The sequence below is a fragment of the Oncorhynchus kisutch genome, unplaced genomic scaffold (assembly GCF_002021735.2).
Source record: "Oncorhynchus kisutch isolate 150728-3 unplaced genomic scaffold, Okis_V2 Okis09a-Okis19a_hom, whole genome shotgun sequence".
NCBI classification, from domain to species: domain Eukaryota; kingdom Metazoa; phylum Chordata; class Actinopteri; order Salmoniformes; family Salmonidae; genus Oncorhynchus; species Oncorhynchus kisutch.
Window position 1 is genome coordinate 16515836 of NW_022261985.1, and position 17206 is coordinate 16533041.

At 46.6% G+C, this 17206-nt stretch overlaps 1 protein-coding gene across 1 annotated transcript in view; it reads right to left on the reverse strand.

Moving 5' to 3' along the window:
- The window catches only part of LOC109886895 (serine/threonine-protein kinase TBK1), a 68043-nt gene extending 55224 nt beyond the window's left edge, over nucleotides 1–12819 (reverse strand). The window contains exons 1-3 of the mRNA XM_031815264.1: nucleotides 12742–12819; nucleotides 11007–11113; nucleotides 2256–2396 (exon numbers count right to left, since the gene is read on the reverse strand). Coding sequence (XP_031671124.1) covers nucleotides 2256–2396; nucleotides 11007–11093 — 228 coding nt within the window. The 5' untranslated portion in view covers nucleotides 11094–11113; nucleotides 12742–12819. The remainder of the gene's footprint in view (nucleotides 1–2255; nucleotides 2397–11006; nucleotides 11114–12741) is intronic.
- Nucleotides 12820–17206: the final 4387 nt, after the last annotated feature.

Consider the following 17206-nt stretch of genomic DNA (forward strand, 5'->3'; position numbering starts at 1 on the left):
CCTCCTCTAGGTAGTGTTATTCTACAGATAGTATATACTGATAGAGATACCTCCACTAGGTAGTGTTATTATACTGAAAGAGATACCTCATCTAGGTAGTGTTATTCTACTGATAGAGATACCTCCTCTAGGTAGTGTTATTATACTGAAAGAGATACCTCCACTAGGTAGTGTTATTCTACAGATAGTAAATACCGATAGAGATACCTCCACTAGGTAGTGTTATTCTACAGATAGTAAATACCGATAGAGATACCTCCACTAGGTAGTGTTATTCTACAGATAGTAAATACCGACAGAGATACCTCCACTAGGTAGTGTTATTCTACTGATAGAGATACCTCCACTAGGTTGTGTTATTCTACAGATAGTATATACTGATAGAGATACCTCCACTAGGTAGTGTTATTCTACTGATAGAGATACCTCCACTAGGTAGTGTTATTCTACAGATAGTATATACTGATAGAGATACCTCCTCTAGGTAGTGTTATTCTACAGATAGTATATACTGATAGAGATACCTCCACTAGGTAGTGTTATTCTACAGATAGTATATACTGATAGAGATACCTCCACTAGGTAGTGTTATTCTACTGATAGAGATACCTCCTCTAGGTAGTGTTATTCTACTGATAGAGATACCTCCTCTAGGTAGTGTTATTCTACTGATAGAGATACCTCCACTAGGTAGTGTTATTCTACAGATAGAGATACCTCCACTAGGTAGTGTTATTCTACAGATAGTATATACTGATAGAGATGCCTCCACTAGGTTGTGTTATTCTACAGATAGTATATACTGATAGAGATACCTCCACTAGGTTGTGTTATTCTACAGATAGTATATACCGATAGAGATACCTCCACTAGGTAGTGTTATTCTACAGATAGTATATACCGATAGAGATACCTCCACTAGGTAGTGTTATTCTACTGATAGAGATACCTCCACTAGGTAGTGTTATTCTACTGATAGAGATACCTCCACTAGGTAGTGTTATTCTACTGATAGAGATACCTCCACTAGGTAGTGTTATTCTACTGATAGAGATACCTCCTCTAGGTAGTGTTATTCTACAGATAGTATATACCGATAGAGATACCTCCACTAGGTAGTGTTATTCTACAGATAGTATATACCGATAGAGATACCTCCACTAGGTAGTGTTATTCTACTGATAGAGATACCTCCTCTAGGTAGTGTTATTCTACTGATAGAGATACCTCCACTAGGTAGTGTTATTCTACAGATAGTATATACTGATAGAGATACCTCCACTAGGTAGTGTTATTCTACTGATAGAGATACCTCCTCTAGGTAGTGTTCTTCTACAGATAGTATATACGGATAGAGATACCTCCACTAGGTAGTGTTATTCTACTGATAGAGATACCTCCTCTAGGTAGTGTTATTCTACAGATAGTATATACTGATAGAGATACCTCCTCTAGGTAGTGTTATTCTACTGATAGAGATACCTCCTCTAGGTAGTGTTATTCTACTGATAGAGATACCTCCACTAGGTAGTGTTATTCTACTGATAGAGATACCTCCACTAGGTAGTGTTATTCTACTGATAGAGATACCTCCACTAGGTAGTGTTATTCTACTGATAGAGATACCTCCTCTAGGTAGTGTTATTCTACTGATAGTATATACTGATAGAGATACCTCCTCTAGGTAGTGTTATTCTACAGATAGTATATACTGATAGAGATACCTCCTCTAGGTAGTGTTATTCTACTGATAGAGATACCTCCACTAGGTAGTGTTATTCTACTGATAGAGATACCTCCACTAGGTAGTGTTATTCTACAGATAGTATATACTGATAGAGATACCTCCACTAGGTAGTGTTATTCTACAGATAGAGATACCTCCACTAGGTAGTGTTATTCTACTGATAGAGATACCTCCACTAGGTAGTGTTATTCTACTGATAGAGATACCTCCACTAGGTAGTGTTATTCTACAGATAGTATATACTGATAGAGATACCTCCTCTAGGTAGTGTTATTCTACAGATAGTATATACTGATAGAGATACCTCCTCTAGGTAGTGTTATTCTACAGATAGTATATACTGATAGAGATACCTCCTCTAGGTAGTGTTATTCTACTGATAGAGATACCTCCTCTAGGTAGTGTTATTCTACTGATAGAGATACCTCCTCTAGGTAGTGTTATTCTACTGATAGAGATACCTCCTCTAGGTAGTGTTATTCTATAAATGACAGGGTATATAACTGACCTCCTCCTCCACAGCGAACAGCTTGACGATGTTCTTATGGTTGAGTTTCTTCAGGACCTCAAACTCTCTCATTTGGACGTCGAGTGGTCGCAGGAAACTGAGGTTGTTGAACACCTTCACCGCATATAGGTCCCCCGTTTTCTGGTGTTACAGAACACAGTGTTATATACAGGTGTGTTTTCAGGTGTTACAGAACACAGTGTTATATACAGGTGTGTTTTCTGGTGTTACAGAACACAGTGTTATATACAGGTGTGTTATATACAGGTATGTAATATACAGGTGTGTTTTCAGGTGTTACAGAACACAGTGTTATATACAGGTGTGTTTTCATGTGTTACAGAACACATTGTTATATACAGGTGTGTTTTCAGGTGTTACAGAACACAGTGTTATATACAGGTGTGTTTTCAGGTGTTACAGAACACATAGTGTTATATACAGGTGTGTTTTCAGGTGTTACAGAACACAGTGTTATATACAGGTGTGTTTTCAGGTGTTACAGAACACAGTGTTATATACAGGTGTGTTTTCAGGTGTTACAGAACACATAGTGTTATATACAGGTGTGTTTTCAGGTGTTACAGAACACAGTGTTATATACAGGTGTGTTTTCAGGTGTTACAGAACACAGTGTTATATACAGGTGTGTTTTCAGGTGTTACAGAACACAGTGTTATATACAGGTGTGTTTTCAGGTGTTACAGAACACAGTGTTATATACAGGTGTGTTTTCAGGTGTTAGAACACATAGTGTTATATACAGGTGTGTTTTCTGGTGTTACAGAACACAGTGTTATGTACAGGTGTGTTTTCAGGTGTTACAGAACACAGTGTTATATACAGGTGTGTTTTCTGGTGTTACAGAACTCAGGTCCACCATTATCTTTAACAGAAAAATATTCTGTGTTTAAACTTTAGGTAGAAGACGATATACAGGTCCCCTGTTTTCTGGTGTTAGAGAACAAAACATTATTCAACCTTAAATAGCAAACCACTAATTGTCTGCGTGCACTGAGTAGTGAAATCTACACTACATGACCAGACATTATCTCTGAAATCTACACTACATGACCAGACATTATCTCTGAAATCTACACTACATGACCAGACATGTGGACACATGCTCAGCCATCATCTCATTACAAAATCACAGGCATTAATATGGAGATGGTCCCCCCCCTTTTCTGCTATAACAGCCTCTACTCTTCTGGGAAGGCTTTCCACTAGATGTAGGAACATTGCTGCTATAACAGCCTCCACTCTTCTGGGAAGGCTTTCCACTAGATGTTGGAACATTGCTGCTATAACAGTCTCCACTCTTCTGGGAAGGCTTTCCACTAGATGTTGGAACATTGCTGCGGGGACTTGCTTCCATTCAGCCACAAGAGCATTAGTGAGGTGGGGAGATTAGGCTGCGAGCCAGGCCTAATCGCCCGACCTCGCTAAGCTCGCAGTCAGCGTTCCAATTCATCCCGAAGGTGTCCGATGAGGTTGAGGTCAGGGCTCTGTGCGTGCCAGTCAAGTTCTTCCACACCGATGTCAACAAACCATTTCTGTGGCGACCTTGCTTTGTGTACGGGGGGCACAAAGCAAGGAAGGGGACTTCCCCAAACTGTTGCCACAAAGATGGAAGCACAGAATCTTCTAGAATGTCATTGTATTCTGTAGCGTTAAGATTTCCCTTCACTGGAACTAAGGGGCCTAGCCTGAACCATGAAAATACAGCCCCAGACAATTATTCCTCCTCCACCAAACTTTACAGCTGGCACTATGCATTCTGGCAGGAAGCGTTGTCCGCCGAAGAACGGGTTGAAATAATAGAATCCACTAATATGAAGGGGTGTCCACATACTGCTGTATATATAGTGGATGAAGGGGTGTCCTCATACTGCTGTATATATAGTGGATGAAGGGGTGTCCTGTATATATAGTGGATGAAGGGTTGTGAGACAGTCCATCAGGTCCCATCAGGGACACAGCCCTAGTGAGACAGTCCATCAGGGACACAGCCCTAGTGAGACAGTCCATCAGGGACACAGCCCTAGTGAGACAGTCCATCAGGGACACAGCCCTAGCGAGACAGTCCGTCAGGGACACAGCCCTAGTGAGACAGTCCATCAGGGACACAGCCCTAGTGAGACAGTCCATCAGGGACACAGCCCTAGTGAGACAGTCCATCAGGGACACAGCCCTAGTGAGACAGTCCATCAGGGACACAGCCCTAGTGAGACAGTCCATCAGGGACACAGCCCTAGTGAGACAGTCCGTCAGGGACACAGCCCTAGTGAGACAGTCCGTCAGGGACACAGCCCTAGTGAGACAGTCCATCAGGGACACAGCCCTAGTGAGACAGTCCATCAGGGACACAGCCCTAGTGAGACAGTCCATCAGGGACACAGCCCTAGTGAGACAGTCCATCAGGGACACAGCCCTAGTGAGACAGTCCATCAGGGACACAGCCCTAGTGAGACAGTCCATCAGGGACACAGCCCTAGTGAGACAGTCCATCAGGCCCCATCAGGGACACAGCCCTAGTGAGACAGTCCATCAGGGACACAGCCCTAGTGAGACAGTCCATCAGGGACACAGCCCTAGTGAGACAGTCCATCAGGGACACAGCCCTAGTGAGACAGTCCATCAGGTCCCATCAGGGACACAGCCCTAGTGAGACAGTCCATCAGGGACACAGCCCTAGTGAGACAGTCCATCAGGGACACAGCCCTAGTGAGACAGTCCATCAGGGACACAGCCCTAGTGAGACAGGTCATTAAGTGCCATAGATGTTCATTCTGTCAGAATCAAACAGACAGAACCAAACACAAAGACATGTCCAGACCCATCCTAAAATGTGTTGGCATCCTCCCTCTAGTCTAGAGAGACCTGGGAAAGCCCCTGTGGAGACAGAAGGGAAAGCCCCTGTGGAGACAGAAGGGAAAGCCCCTGTGGAGAGAGAAGGGTTAGCACGCTAGCTTAGACTGATATGGCTGAGCAGACAACCATAACCCTCTGTGACATGAACAGTTGGTGAAACGTCTCAAAATGGCAAGTTAGTGAGACAACAGACAGTGAACAACAGTACTATATTAGACTTCCTGTTAGGCCAACATGTCAACAACACTACACTTCTGCTCTTGCATCCACGTAGGTGAGAGACTGCCAAGATGCTGGTGGAGAGACTGCCAAGATGCTTGGTGGAGAGACTGCCAAGATGCTTGGTGGAGAGACTGCCAAGATGTCCCCCTCAGTTACAGTCCCCCCCCCCTCCAGTTACAGTCCCCACCCTCCCCCCAGTTACAGCCCCCCCCCCTCCCCTCCAGTTACAGTCCCCACCCTCCCCTCAGTAACAGTGCCCCCCCCCGTACCCGTTACCGTTCCCCCCCACCCCTCAGTTATGTTCCAACCATTCCCCCACCCCCCAGTTACAGTCCCCCCCTCCAGTTACAGTCCCCACCCTCCCCTCAGTAACAGTGCCCCCCCGTACCCGTTACCGTTCCCCCCACCCCTCAGTTATGTTCCAACCGTTCCCCCACCCATCAGTTATGTTCCAACCGTTCCCCCCACCCCTCAGTTACGTTCCAACCGTTCCCCCCACCCCTCAGCTACGTTCCAACCGTTCCCCCCACCCCTCAGTTACGTTCCAACCGTTCCCCCCCACCCCTCAGTTACGTTCCAACCGTTCCCCCACCCCTCAGTTATGTTCCAACCATTCCCCCACCCCCCCAGTTACAGTCCCCCCCTCCCTCAGTGCTGCCCATAGATACAGTTGAAGTGGGAAGTTTACATAAACTGAGGTTGGAGTCATTAAAACTAGTTTTTCAAACACTCCACAAGTTTCTTGTTAACAAACTATAGTTTTGGGCAAGTCGGTTAGGACATCTACTTTGTGCATGACACAAGTCATTTTTCCAACAATTGTTTATAGACAGATTATTTCACGTATAATTCACTATATCACCATTCCAGTGGGTCAGAAGTTTACATACACCAAGTTGACTGTGCCTTTAAACAGATTGGAAAATTATCTGACCAGTCCTGTACCTTGTGTCTGCCACGGTAGACGTTAGTGTTAGCCCTGTACCTTGTGTCTGCCACGGTAGACGTTAGTGTTAGCCCTGTACCTTGTGTCTGCCACGGTAGACGTTAGTGTTAGCCCTGTACCTTGTGTCTGCCACGGTAGACGTTAGTGTTAGCCCTGTACCTTGTGTCTGCCACGGTAGACGTTAGTGTTAGCCCTGTACCTTGTGTCTGCCACGGTAGACGTTAGTGTTAGCCCTGTACCTTGTGTCTGCCACGGTAGATGTTAGTGTTAGCCCTGTACCTTGTGTCTGCCACGGTAGATGTTAGCCCTGTACCTTGTGTCTGCCACGGTAGATGTTAGCCCTGTACCTTGTGTCTGCCACGGTAGATGTTAGCCCTGTACCTTGTGTCTGCCACGGTAGATGTTAGCCCTGTACCTTGTGTCTGCCACGGTAGATGTTAGCCCTGTACCTTGTGTCTGCCACGGTAGATGTTAGCCCTGTACCTTGTGTCTGCCACGGTAGATGTTAGCCCTGTACCTTGTGTCTGCCACGGTAGATGTTAGCCCTGTACCTTGTGTCTGCCACGGTAGATGTTAGCCCTGTACCTTGTGTCTGCCACGGTAGATGTTAGCCATGTACCTTGTGTCTGCCACGGTAGATGTTAGCCCTGTACCTTGTGTCTGCCACGGTAGATGTTAGCCCTGTACCTTGTGTCTGCCACGGTAGATGTTAGTGTTAGCCCTGTACCTTGTGTCTGCCACGGTAGATGTTAGCCCTGTACCTTGTGTCTGCCACGGTAGATGTTAGTGTTAGCCCTGTACCTTGTGTCTGCCACGGTAGATGTTAGCCCTGTACCTTGTGTCTGCCACGGTAGATGTTAGCCCTGTACCTTGTGTCTGCCACGGTAGATGTTAGTGTTAGCCCTGTACCTTGTGTCTGCCACGGTAGATGTTAAGCCCTGTACCTTGTGTCTGCCACGGTAGATGTTAGCCCTGTACCTTGTGTCTGCCACGGTAGACGTTAGTGTTAGCCCTGTACCTTGTGTCTGCCACGGTAGACGTTAGTGTTAGCCCTGTACCTTGTGTCTGCCACGGTAGATGTTAGCCCTGTACCTTGTGTCTGCCACGGTAGATGTTAGCCCTGTACCTTGTGTCTGCCACGGTAGATGTTAGCCCTTTACCTTGTGTCTGCCACGGTAGACGTTAGTGTTAGCCCTGTACCTTGTGTCTGCCACGGTAGATGTTAGTGTTAGCCCTGTACCTTGTGTCTGCCACGGTAGATGTTAGCCCTGTACCTTGTGTCTGCCACGGTAGATGTTAGCCCTGTACCTTGTGTCTGCCACGGTAGATGTTAGCCCTGTACCTTGTGTCTGCCACGGTAGATGTTAGCCCTGTACCTTGTGTCTGCCACGGTAGATGTTAGCCCTGTACCTTGTGTCTGCCACGGTAGATGTTAGCCCTGTACCTTGTGTCTGCCACGGTAGATGTTAGCCCTGTACCTTGTGTCTGCCACGGTAGATGTTAGCCCTGTACCTTGTGTCTGCCACGGTAGATGTTAGCCCTGTACCTTGTGTCTGCCACGGTAGATGTTAGCCCTGTACCTTGTGTCTGCCACGGTAGATGTTAGCCATGTACCTTGTGTCTGCCACGGTAGATGTTAGCCCTGTACCTTGTGTCTGCCACGGTAGATGTTAGCCCTGTACCTTGTGTCTGCCACGGTAGATGTTAGTGTTAGCCCTGTACCTTGTGTCTGCCACGGTAGATGTTAGCCCTGTACCTTGTGTCTGCCACGGTAGATGTTAGTGTTAGCCCTGTACCTTGTGTCTGCCACGGTAGATGTTAGCCCTGTACCTTGTGTCTGCCACGGTAGATGTTAGCCCTGTACCTTGTGTCTGCCACGGTAGATGTTAGTGTTAGCCCTGTACCTTGTGTCTGCCACGGTAGATGTTAGCCCTGTACCTTGTGTCTGCCACGGTAGATGTTAGCCCTGTACCTTGTGTCTGCCACGGTAGACGTTAGTGTTAGCCCTGTACCTTGTGTCTGCCACGGTAGACGTTAGTGTTAGCCCTGTACCTTGTGTCTGCCACGGTAGATGTTAGCCCTGTACCTTGTGTCTGCCACGGTAGATGTTAGCCCTGTACCTTGTGTCTGCCACGGTAGATGTTAGCCCTGTACCTTGTGTCTGCCACGGTAGATGTTAGCCCTGTACCTTGTGTCTGCCACGGTAGATGTTAGCCCTGTACCTTGTGTCTGCCACGGTAGATGTTAGCCCTGTACCTTGTGTCTGCCACGGTAGATGTTAGCCCTGTACCTTGTGTCTGCCACGGTAGATGTTAGCCCTGTACCTTGTGTCTGCCACGGTAGATGTTAGCCATGTACCTTGTGTCTGCCACGGTAGATGTTAGCCCTGTACCTTGTGTCTGCCACGGTAGATGTTAGCCCTGTACCTTGTGTCTGCCACGGTAGATGTTAGTGTTAGCCCTGTACCTTGTGTCTGCCACGGTAGATGTTAGCCCTGTACCTTGTGTCTGCCACGGTAGATGTTAGTGTTAGCCCTGTACCTTGTGTCTGCCACGGTAGATGTTAGCCCTGTACCTTGTGTCTGCCACGGTAGATGTTAGCCCTGTACCTTGTGTCTGCCACGGTAGATGTTAGTGTTAGCCCTGTACCTTGTGTCTGCCACGGTAGATGTTAGCCCTGTACCTTGTGTCTGCCACGGTAGATGTTAGCCCTGTACCTTGTGTCTGCCACGGTAGATGTTAGCCCTGTACCTTGTGTCTGCCACGGTAGATGTTAGCCCTGTACCTTGTGTCTGCCACGGTAGATGTTAGCCCTGTACCTTGTGTCTGCCACGGTAGATGTTAGCCCCTGTACCTTGTGTCTGCCACGGTAGATGTAGCCCTGTACCTTGTGTCTGCCACGGTAGATGTTAGCCCTGTACCTTGTGTCTGCCACGGTAGATGTTAGCCCTGCACCTTGTGTCTGCCACGGTAGATGTTAGCCCTGTACCTTGTGTCTGCCACGGTAGATGTTAGCCCTGTACCTTGTGTCCTGCCACGGTAGATGTTAGCCATGTACCTTGTGTCTGCCACGGTAGATGTTAGCCCTGTACCTTGTGTCTGCCACGGTAGATGTTAGCCCTGTACCTTGTGTCTGCCACGGTAGATGTTAGTGTTAGCCCTGTACCTTGTGTCTGCCATGGTAGATGTTAGCCCTGTACCTTGTGTCTGCCCACGGTAGAATGTTAGTGTTAGCCCTGTACCTTGTGGTCTGCCACGGTAGATGTTAGCCCTGTACCTTGTGTCTGCCACGGTAGATGTTAGCCCTGTACCTTGTGTCTGCCACGGTAGATGTTAGTGTTAGCCCTTACCTTGTGTCTGCCACGGTAGATGTTAGTGTTAGCCCTGTACCTTGTGTCTGCCACGGTAGATGTTAGCCCTGTACCTTGTGTCTGCCACGGTAGATGTTAGTGTTAGCCCTGTACCTTGTGTCTGCCACGGTAGATGTTAGTGTTAGCCCTGTACCTTGTGTCTGCCACGGTAGATGTTAGCCCTGTACCTTGTGTCTGCCACGGTAGATGTTAGCCCTGTACCTTGTGTCTGCCACGGTAGATGTTAGCCCTGTACCTTGTGTCTGCCACGGTAGATGTTAGCCCTGTACCTTGTGTCTGCCACGGTAGATGTTAGCCCTGTACCTTGTGTCTGCCACGGTAGATGTTAGCCCTGTACCTTGTGTCTGCCACGGTAGATGTTAGCCCGGTACCTTGTGTCTGCCACGGTAGATGTTAGCCATGTACCTTGTGTCTGCCACGGTAGATGTTAGCCCTGTACCTTGTGTCTGCCACGGTAGATGTTAGCCCTGTACCTTGTGTCTGCCACGGTAGATGTTAGCCCTGTACCTTGTGTCTGCCACGGTAGATGTTAGCCCTGTACCTTGTGTCTGCCACGGTAGATGTTAGTGTTAGCCCTGTACCTTGTGTCTGCCACGGTAGATGTTAGTGTTAGCCCTGTACCTTGTGTCTGCCACGGTAGATGTTAGTGTTAGCCCTGTACCTTGTGTCTGCCACGGTAGATGTTAGTGTTAGCCCTGTACCTTGTGTCTGCCACGGTAGATGTTAGCCCTGTACCTTGTGTCTGCCACGGTAGATGTTAGCCCTGTACCTTGTGTCTGCCACGGTAGATGTTAGCCCTGTACCTTGTGTCTGCCACGGTAGATGTTAGCCCTGTACCTTGTGTGTGCCACGGTAGATGTTAGCCCTGTACCTTGTGTCTGCCACGGTAGATGTTAGCCCTGTACCTTGTGTCTGCCACGGTAGATGTTAGTGTTAGCCCTGTACCTTGTGTCTGCCACGGTAGATGTTAGTGTTAGCCCTGTACCTTGTGTCTGCCACGGTAGATGTTAGCCCTGTACCTTGTGTCTGCCACGGTAGATGTTAGTGTTAGCCCTGTACCTTGTGTCTGCCACGGTAGATGTTAGTGTTAGCCCTGTACCTTGTGTCTGCCACGGTAGATGTTAGTGTTAGCCCTGTACCTTGTGTCTGCCACGGTAGATGTTAGTGTTAGCCCTGTACCTTGTGTCTGCCACGGTAGATGTTAGTGTTAGCCCTGTACCTTGTGTCTGCCACGGTAGATGTTAGTGTTAGCCCTGTACCTTGTGTCTGCCATGGTAGATGTTAGTGTTAGTCCTGTACCTTGTGTCTGCCACGGTAGATGTTAGTGTTAGCCCTGTACCTTGTGTCTGCCACGGTAGACGTTAGCTGTAGCTCCCTGGCCCAGCAGGTCTGAGATGAGCCACAGGTAGTTGGCTGTGCTCTGCATGATGATGGCTTCAGGTTCACCTGTAGTGGAGAACAAACCAACACATTCAGACAGCACACTAAGGGGAATGACATATTGAACAACTAGCTCTGGTCCAGGGTGTTAGTGAGGCTTCTTCCTGAAGGCTCAACGTTAGCAAGCTGCACTAACGCCAAGGACCAGAGCTAACAGTGGTCCTGGGTCACTCATACAGTAGATAAAGAGAGCAACATTAGGTTATAGCAACCCCTGAAACAGTAACTGTCAATTAGTATCATGACTGTTGTAGCTATGGTCATAATAACATGCATTCTGTGTACTTCAAATATCAATAATTTCTGGTAAATATTGAATAGATATTTCACTAGCTAGGTTTCCAATCCAAATTGTTGGCAGATTTTAAATTCTGCATAAAGAATATGTGTTTTACACCAAACTGACTTGTTGCTGGGGGGGGGGGGGGGGGGGGTATGTGCCTAGTCTGGTTTTGGCAGGTGTGTTCTAGCCACCAGTGCGGGTATACTGTCTACATGATGAGATTATTATGGATAAAAGTGAGAATATTTGGATTTGTCAAATAGCATCAAGAGCATCACCATGACTTTCACCACCTTGTGAAGTTCATCATATAATGTATTTCACCTGTAGCCTGATAAACTGCACCGCTTCCTGAATCGTAGTGGGAGATAATGTAGTGGGAGACACCATATCATCCCATGACTCCAAATGGGTTATAAATCGGTTATAAATATTTGCGCATAAAGGTCTCAAACCGCCATTTCGCACATAATTAAATGTACCTACATAAAAAGATTCCACCATGATGAACTATTATCTAAGGGCATTTATAAAATTGTACCAAAACTTCCTGTTTCCATCACAGCTGTCGTGCTAAAAATACGACTTTTACTGGCATAAAAACTGTCGATGCGTTTAGTAAAATCCACTTCCTGACTCAGCAGTGTCACAGCCAATAGGAGGCCTCGCTGATCCACTGAGAAGTTAGAGAAAAATCAAACCCACCGTATTAAATCTAGACTAGAGGGATAATCCATTATACTGTATTAGATGGGTCTCAAGCAGTGTAAATGTGTGTGAAACTGACGTACCGGCGCCGATCACTTTATTACACCGTGACGCCATGGGAAACCCCCCTCCGGCCCAACGCGTTCACAATGACGACAAATATAGACAGCTCTCTATCCATGACAATGTCCTAGCTACATGTCAAAGTCTAACGTTATAGTAATGGTCAGAAACGTCATTTGACTATGACAAAATGCTGTAGTAACGTATCTAGGTAGCTAAAGTTGTGTGCCCTAACTACGCATCAGGCTATTCACCCAAGCAATGGTATATGTTACCTTTTAATAATGTCTTCTTAACTAGCTAACTGCACCAAATAACGCCGAAGGAGGAGGAAAATGTATTTAGCTAAACGTTTTATTCGTGTCTAGTCAGTCGGTCTGACTCACAGTGAAAAACAACAACAAAGATGACAGTTCCCACCTCCACAAAATGATATACACCGATATTACACAAGTACAACTGGGAAGGTCGACACCATGTGCAGTTAAAACACGTTGTAGTCATACAATATAACTTTATATTTTTACATTTTGTCAGGTAAAAATCACAAGTATAATTAGGTTTGTGTTTATTTCCTTACCTCCGGAAAAACCAGAAACCTTTCACTTCTGGATCACGTGATAGGAATAACCCAATCAGAAAGCAGTATGGAAAAGGGGGTGTGGTTCCTCTTTACCGTACTTCCTGGAAAAGAAGAGACTATAAATATAAGAAAGCCACAGAGTGTCGTTTTGATTTCAGGTGCATCGGCCCAGTTGTCTTTCATAGAGCCTGGATGGGGAAAACGAAAGCACCGACACCGAGTTTATAAAAACACAGAGGCGCAACATCCTAAGACTTCCGGGAACGCTTTCGAAGCAGATCAGAACGGAGTTTGAGAAGTAAATTAGAGAAGTGAGCAATTATTCTTTAGATGTACTTTTTCTAGAAATCTAAAGGCACAACCAGCCAATGCCTTTAGTAGTTGAACATTTTACTACTCCAACCTCGTGAAAATAAACTGATACATTTTAAAAATGCTCGTCAAAAACAACTTTATATCGAAGGAGCGCCTTATTAGAGATTACGGTTGGCACATGCGCAGTTCGGCGCGAGTTGAGTTAGCCCCGAAAACGTGTTAATGCGCATGAGTTTAGCTATCCGACGTCGCCTACAAGCGTGAGCTGGGATTTCTATCTTCATACTGTACTGTCTTTGGCAACAGTCACGCTCAATAATCATGGATTTATCCTTTATTAGTTCAAGGTTGTGGTGAATTAGAGCGGGACAGCACGGTACCTGTTAAAGATAAAACCCCCCCCGGGGAAATATTGGTTGCTGCTCTGTGCATACATAACACACTGGAAGATAGACAAAAGGACATATACAGACAATACAGTAGAAAAGTGCAATTCATGAGCATTCAATGATTCATCTGCACATAAAATTCTAATAGTCACATCGGCCGAATACAACAGGTAACCTTACAGTGAAATGCTTACTTACAATGCAGTTAAAAAAATATGAAATAAGAAATAAAAGTAACAAGTAGTTAAAGAGCAGCAGTAAAATATCAATAGCAAAGGATTCTGGGTTCGAGTCCAGGCTCTGTCTCAGTGGTCTAAGGATTCTGGGTTCGAGTCCAGGCTCTGTCTCAGTGGTCTAAGGATTCTGGGTTCGAGTCCAGGCTCTGTCTCAGTGGTCTAAGGATTCTGGGTTCGAGTCCAGGCTCTGTCTCAGTGGTCTAAGGATTCTGGGTTCGAGTCCAGGCTCTGCCTCAGTGGTCTAAGGATTCTGGGTTCGAGTCCAGGCTCTGTCTCAGTGGTCTAAGGATTCTGGGTTCGAGTCCAGGCTCTGTCTCAGTGGTCTAAGGATTCTGGGTTTGAGTCCAGGCTCTGTCTCAGTGGTCTAAGGATTCTGGGTTCGAGTCCAGGCTCTGTCTCAGTGGTCTAAGGATTCTGGGTTCGAGTCCAGGCTCTGTCTCAGTGGTCTAAGGATTCTGGGTTCGAGTCCAGGCTCTGTCTCAGTGGTCTAAGGATTCTGGGTTCGAGTCCAGGCTCTGCCTCAGTGGTCTAAGGATTCTGGGTTCGAGTCCAGGCTCTGTCTCAGTGGTCTAAAGCTGTGCCACCAGAGATTCTGGGTTTGAGTCCAGGCTCTGTCTCAGTGGTCTAAGGCTGTGCCACCAGAGATTCTGGGTTCGAGTCCAGGCTCTGTCTCAGTGGTCTAAGGATTCTGGGTTCGAGTCCAGGCTCTGTCTCAGTGGTCTAAAGCTGTGCCACCAGAGATTCTGGGTTCGAGTCCAGGCTCTGTCGCAGCCGGCTGTGACTGGGAGGCCCATGGGGCAACGCACAATTGGCCCAGCGTCGTCCAGGTTAGGGAGGGTTTGGCCATCTCATCGCGCACTAGTGACTCCTGTGTCAACACGTTGTCAGTGTTGTGTCATCGACAAACTTAACGATCATGTTGGAGTCGTGCCTAGCCGTGCAGTCATGAGTGAACAAGGAGTACAAGAGGGGACAGAGCACGCACCCCGGAGAGGCCCCTGTGTTGAGGATCAGCGTGGCGAATGTGTTGTGGAGAATTGTCTCAGAAATATAATACTCTTACAAGAACTTGTGAATTCAATTTAATACAAAGTAGCAAAACTGAGCCCTTCCATGGAAGGACCCTATCACAAACACAACAGGGCCGAGCCCCTCCATGGAAAGAGACCACCCTCTCATATTACAGAGTCCTGCCTTTATAGGATTCTGTCTTTGCATAACGTATAGAGTCCCCTCCCTCTATATGAAAACAGCTTCCCTTGACCTTTTGTTATTTTCTTCTCATCTCAGAGCTCGTTCACGCCCACTAACGCTCATATCTGCTTTTGATTAGGTTATAACGATGGAAGAAACCCTTTTCACATGCTTATGTTTTACGTGTTAGTCATCAGTTATCTTGCTTCCATCTTTCTTCCTGTATCCTGCTGACCATAGTACGTCCAGCTGTCATATATGTACGTATGGTCTTGGTTAATGTACTCTTTCAAAAATAGAGCATAGCCTGGGTGTCAAAAGGCCTGGGTGTCATCTTCTCTTAATGTGCATGTCCTTGCTACTTCAGCCTGGCAACTAGACCTTTTTAATGCTCAGCTCTCCTTAATGGTTCGCTCCAACAACCCTCACCACCTAGGGACGGTCCGTCAGGAAGTCCAGGATCCAGTTGCAGAGGGAGGTGTTTAATCCCAAGGTCCTTAGCTTATTGATGAGCTTTGAGGGCACTATGGTGTTGAATGCTGAGCTGTAGTCAATGAATAGCATAGGTGGTCTTTGGCACAGGCACTATGGTGGTCTGCTTAATACATGTTGGTGTTACAGACTCGGACAGGGAGAGGTTGAAAATGTTAGTGAAGACACTTGCCAGTTGGTCAGCGCATGCTCGCAGTACACGTCCTGGTAATCCGTCTGGCCCAGCGCCCTTTTGAATGTTGACCTGTTTAAAGGTCGTGATCACACAGTCGTCCGGAACAGCTGGTGCTCTCATGCATGTTTCAGTGTTATTTACCTCGAAGCGAGCATAGAAGTAGTTTAGCTCGTCTGGTAGGTACTTCCCATTGTAGTCTATAATGGTTTGCAAGCCCTGCCACATCCGATTAGCATCGGAGCTGGTGTAGTAGGATTCGATCTTGACACTTTGCCTGTTTGATGGTTCGTTGGAGGGCATTGTGGGATATCTTATAAGCTTCCGGGTGAGAGTCCTTCTCCTTGAAAGCGGCAGCTCTAGCCTTTAGCTCAGTGCGGATGTTGCCTGTAACCAATATCTTCTGGTTGGGGTATGTACCTATGGTCACTGTGGGGACGACATAATCAATGCACTTATTGATGAAGCCAATGATGTACTCCTCAATGCCATCGGAGGAATCCCTGAACATATTCCAGTCTGTGCTAGAAAAACAGTCCTGTAGTTCAGCATCTGCTTCACTTCCTTATTGACCGAGTCACTGGTGCTTCCTGCTTTAGTTTTTGCTTGTAAGCTGGAATCAGGAGGATATAATTATAATGATATAATAATTAATTATGGTCAGATTTATCAAATGGAGGGCGAGGGAGAGCTTTGTACGCGTCTCTGTGTCTGAAGTAAAGGTGGTCTAGAGTTTTTCCCCTCTGGTTGCACATTTTACATGCTGATACAAATTTGGTAAAACAGATTTAAGTTTCCCTGCTAGGAGCGCCGCCTCTGGATGAGCGTCTTCCTGTTTTCTTATAGTGGAATACAGCTCATTGAGTGTGCCAGCATCGGTCTGTGGTGGTGTGTCAACAGCTATGAAAAATGCAGATGAAAAATAGTGTGGTCTACAGCTTTTCATGAGATACTATACCTCGGGCAAGCAAAACCTCGAGACTTCCTGAGATATCGTGCACCAGCTGTTGTTTACATATATGCATAGTCCGCCACCCCTCGTCTTACCAGACGCCGCTGTTCTATCATCAGCAGGATATCAACTACAATGTTAGCTGTAGGCCAGAACACTGGTCCTCCTGGTAGTTTAATTACAATGTTAGCTGTAGGTCAGAACACTGGTCCTCCTGGTAGTTTAACTACAATGTTAGCTGTAGGCCAGAACACTGGTCTTCCTGGTAGTTTAACTACAATGTTAGCTGTAGGCCAGAACACTGGTCCTCCTGGTAGTTTAATTACAATGTTAGCTGTAGGCCAGAACACTGGTCTTCCTGGTAGTTTAACTACAATGTTAGCTGTAGGCCAGAACACTGGTCTTCCTGGTAGTTTAACTTCAATGTTAGCTCTAGGTCAGAACACTGGTCCTCCTGGTAGTTTAACTACAGTGTTAGCTCTAGGTCAGAACACTGGTCCTCCTGGTGCCTACTGTTCCTCCTGGTTCCCACTGGTCCTCCTGGTAGTTTAACTACAATGTTAGCTGTAGGCCAGAACACTGGTCCTCCTGGTAGTTTAACTACAGTGTTAGCTGTAGGCCAGAACACTTGTGGTTTTAAACATTGAGGAGCCTTACTACCATTGGGACAAAGGATCATTTGGCCCCATTTCCTTTGTTCCCTGGTACCCTG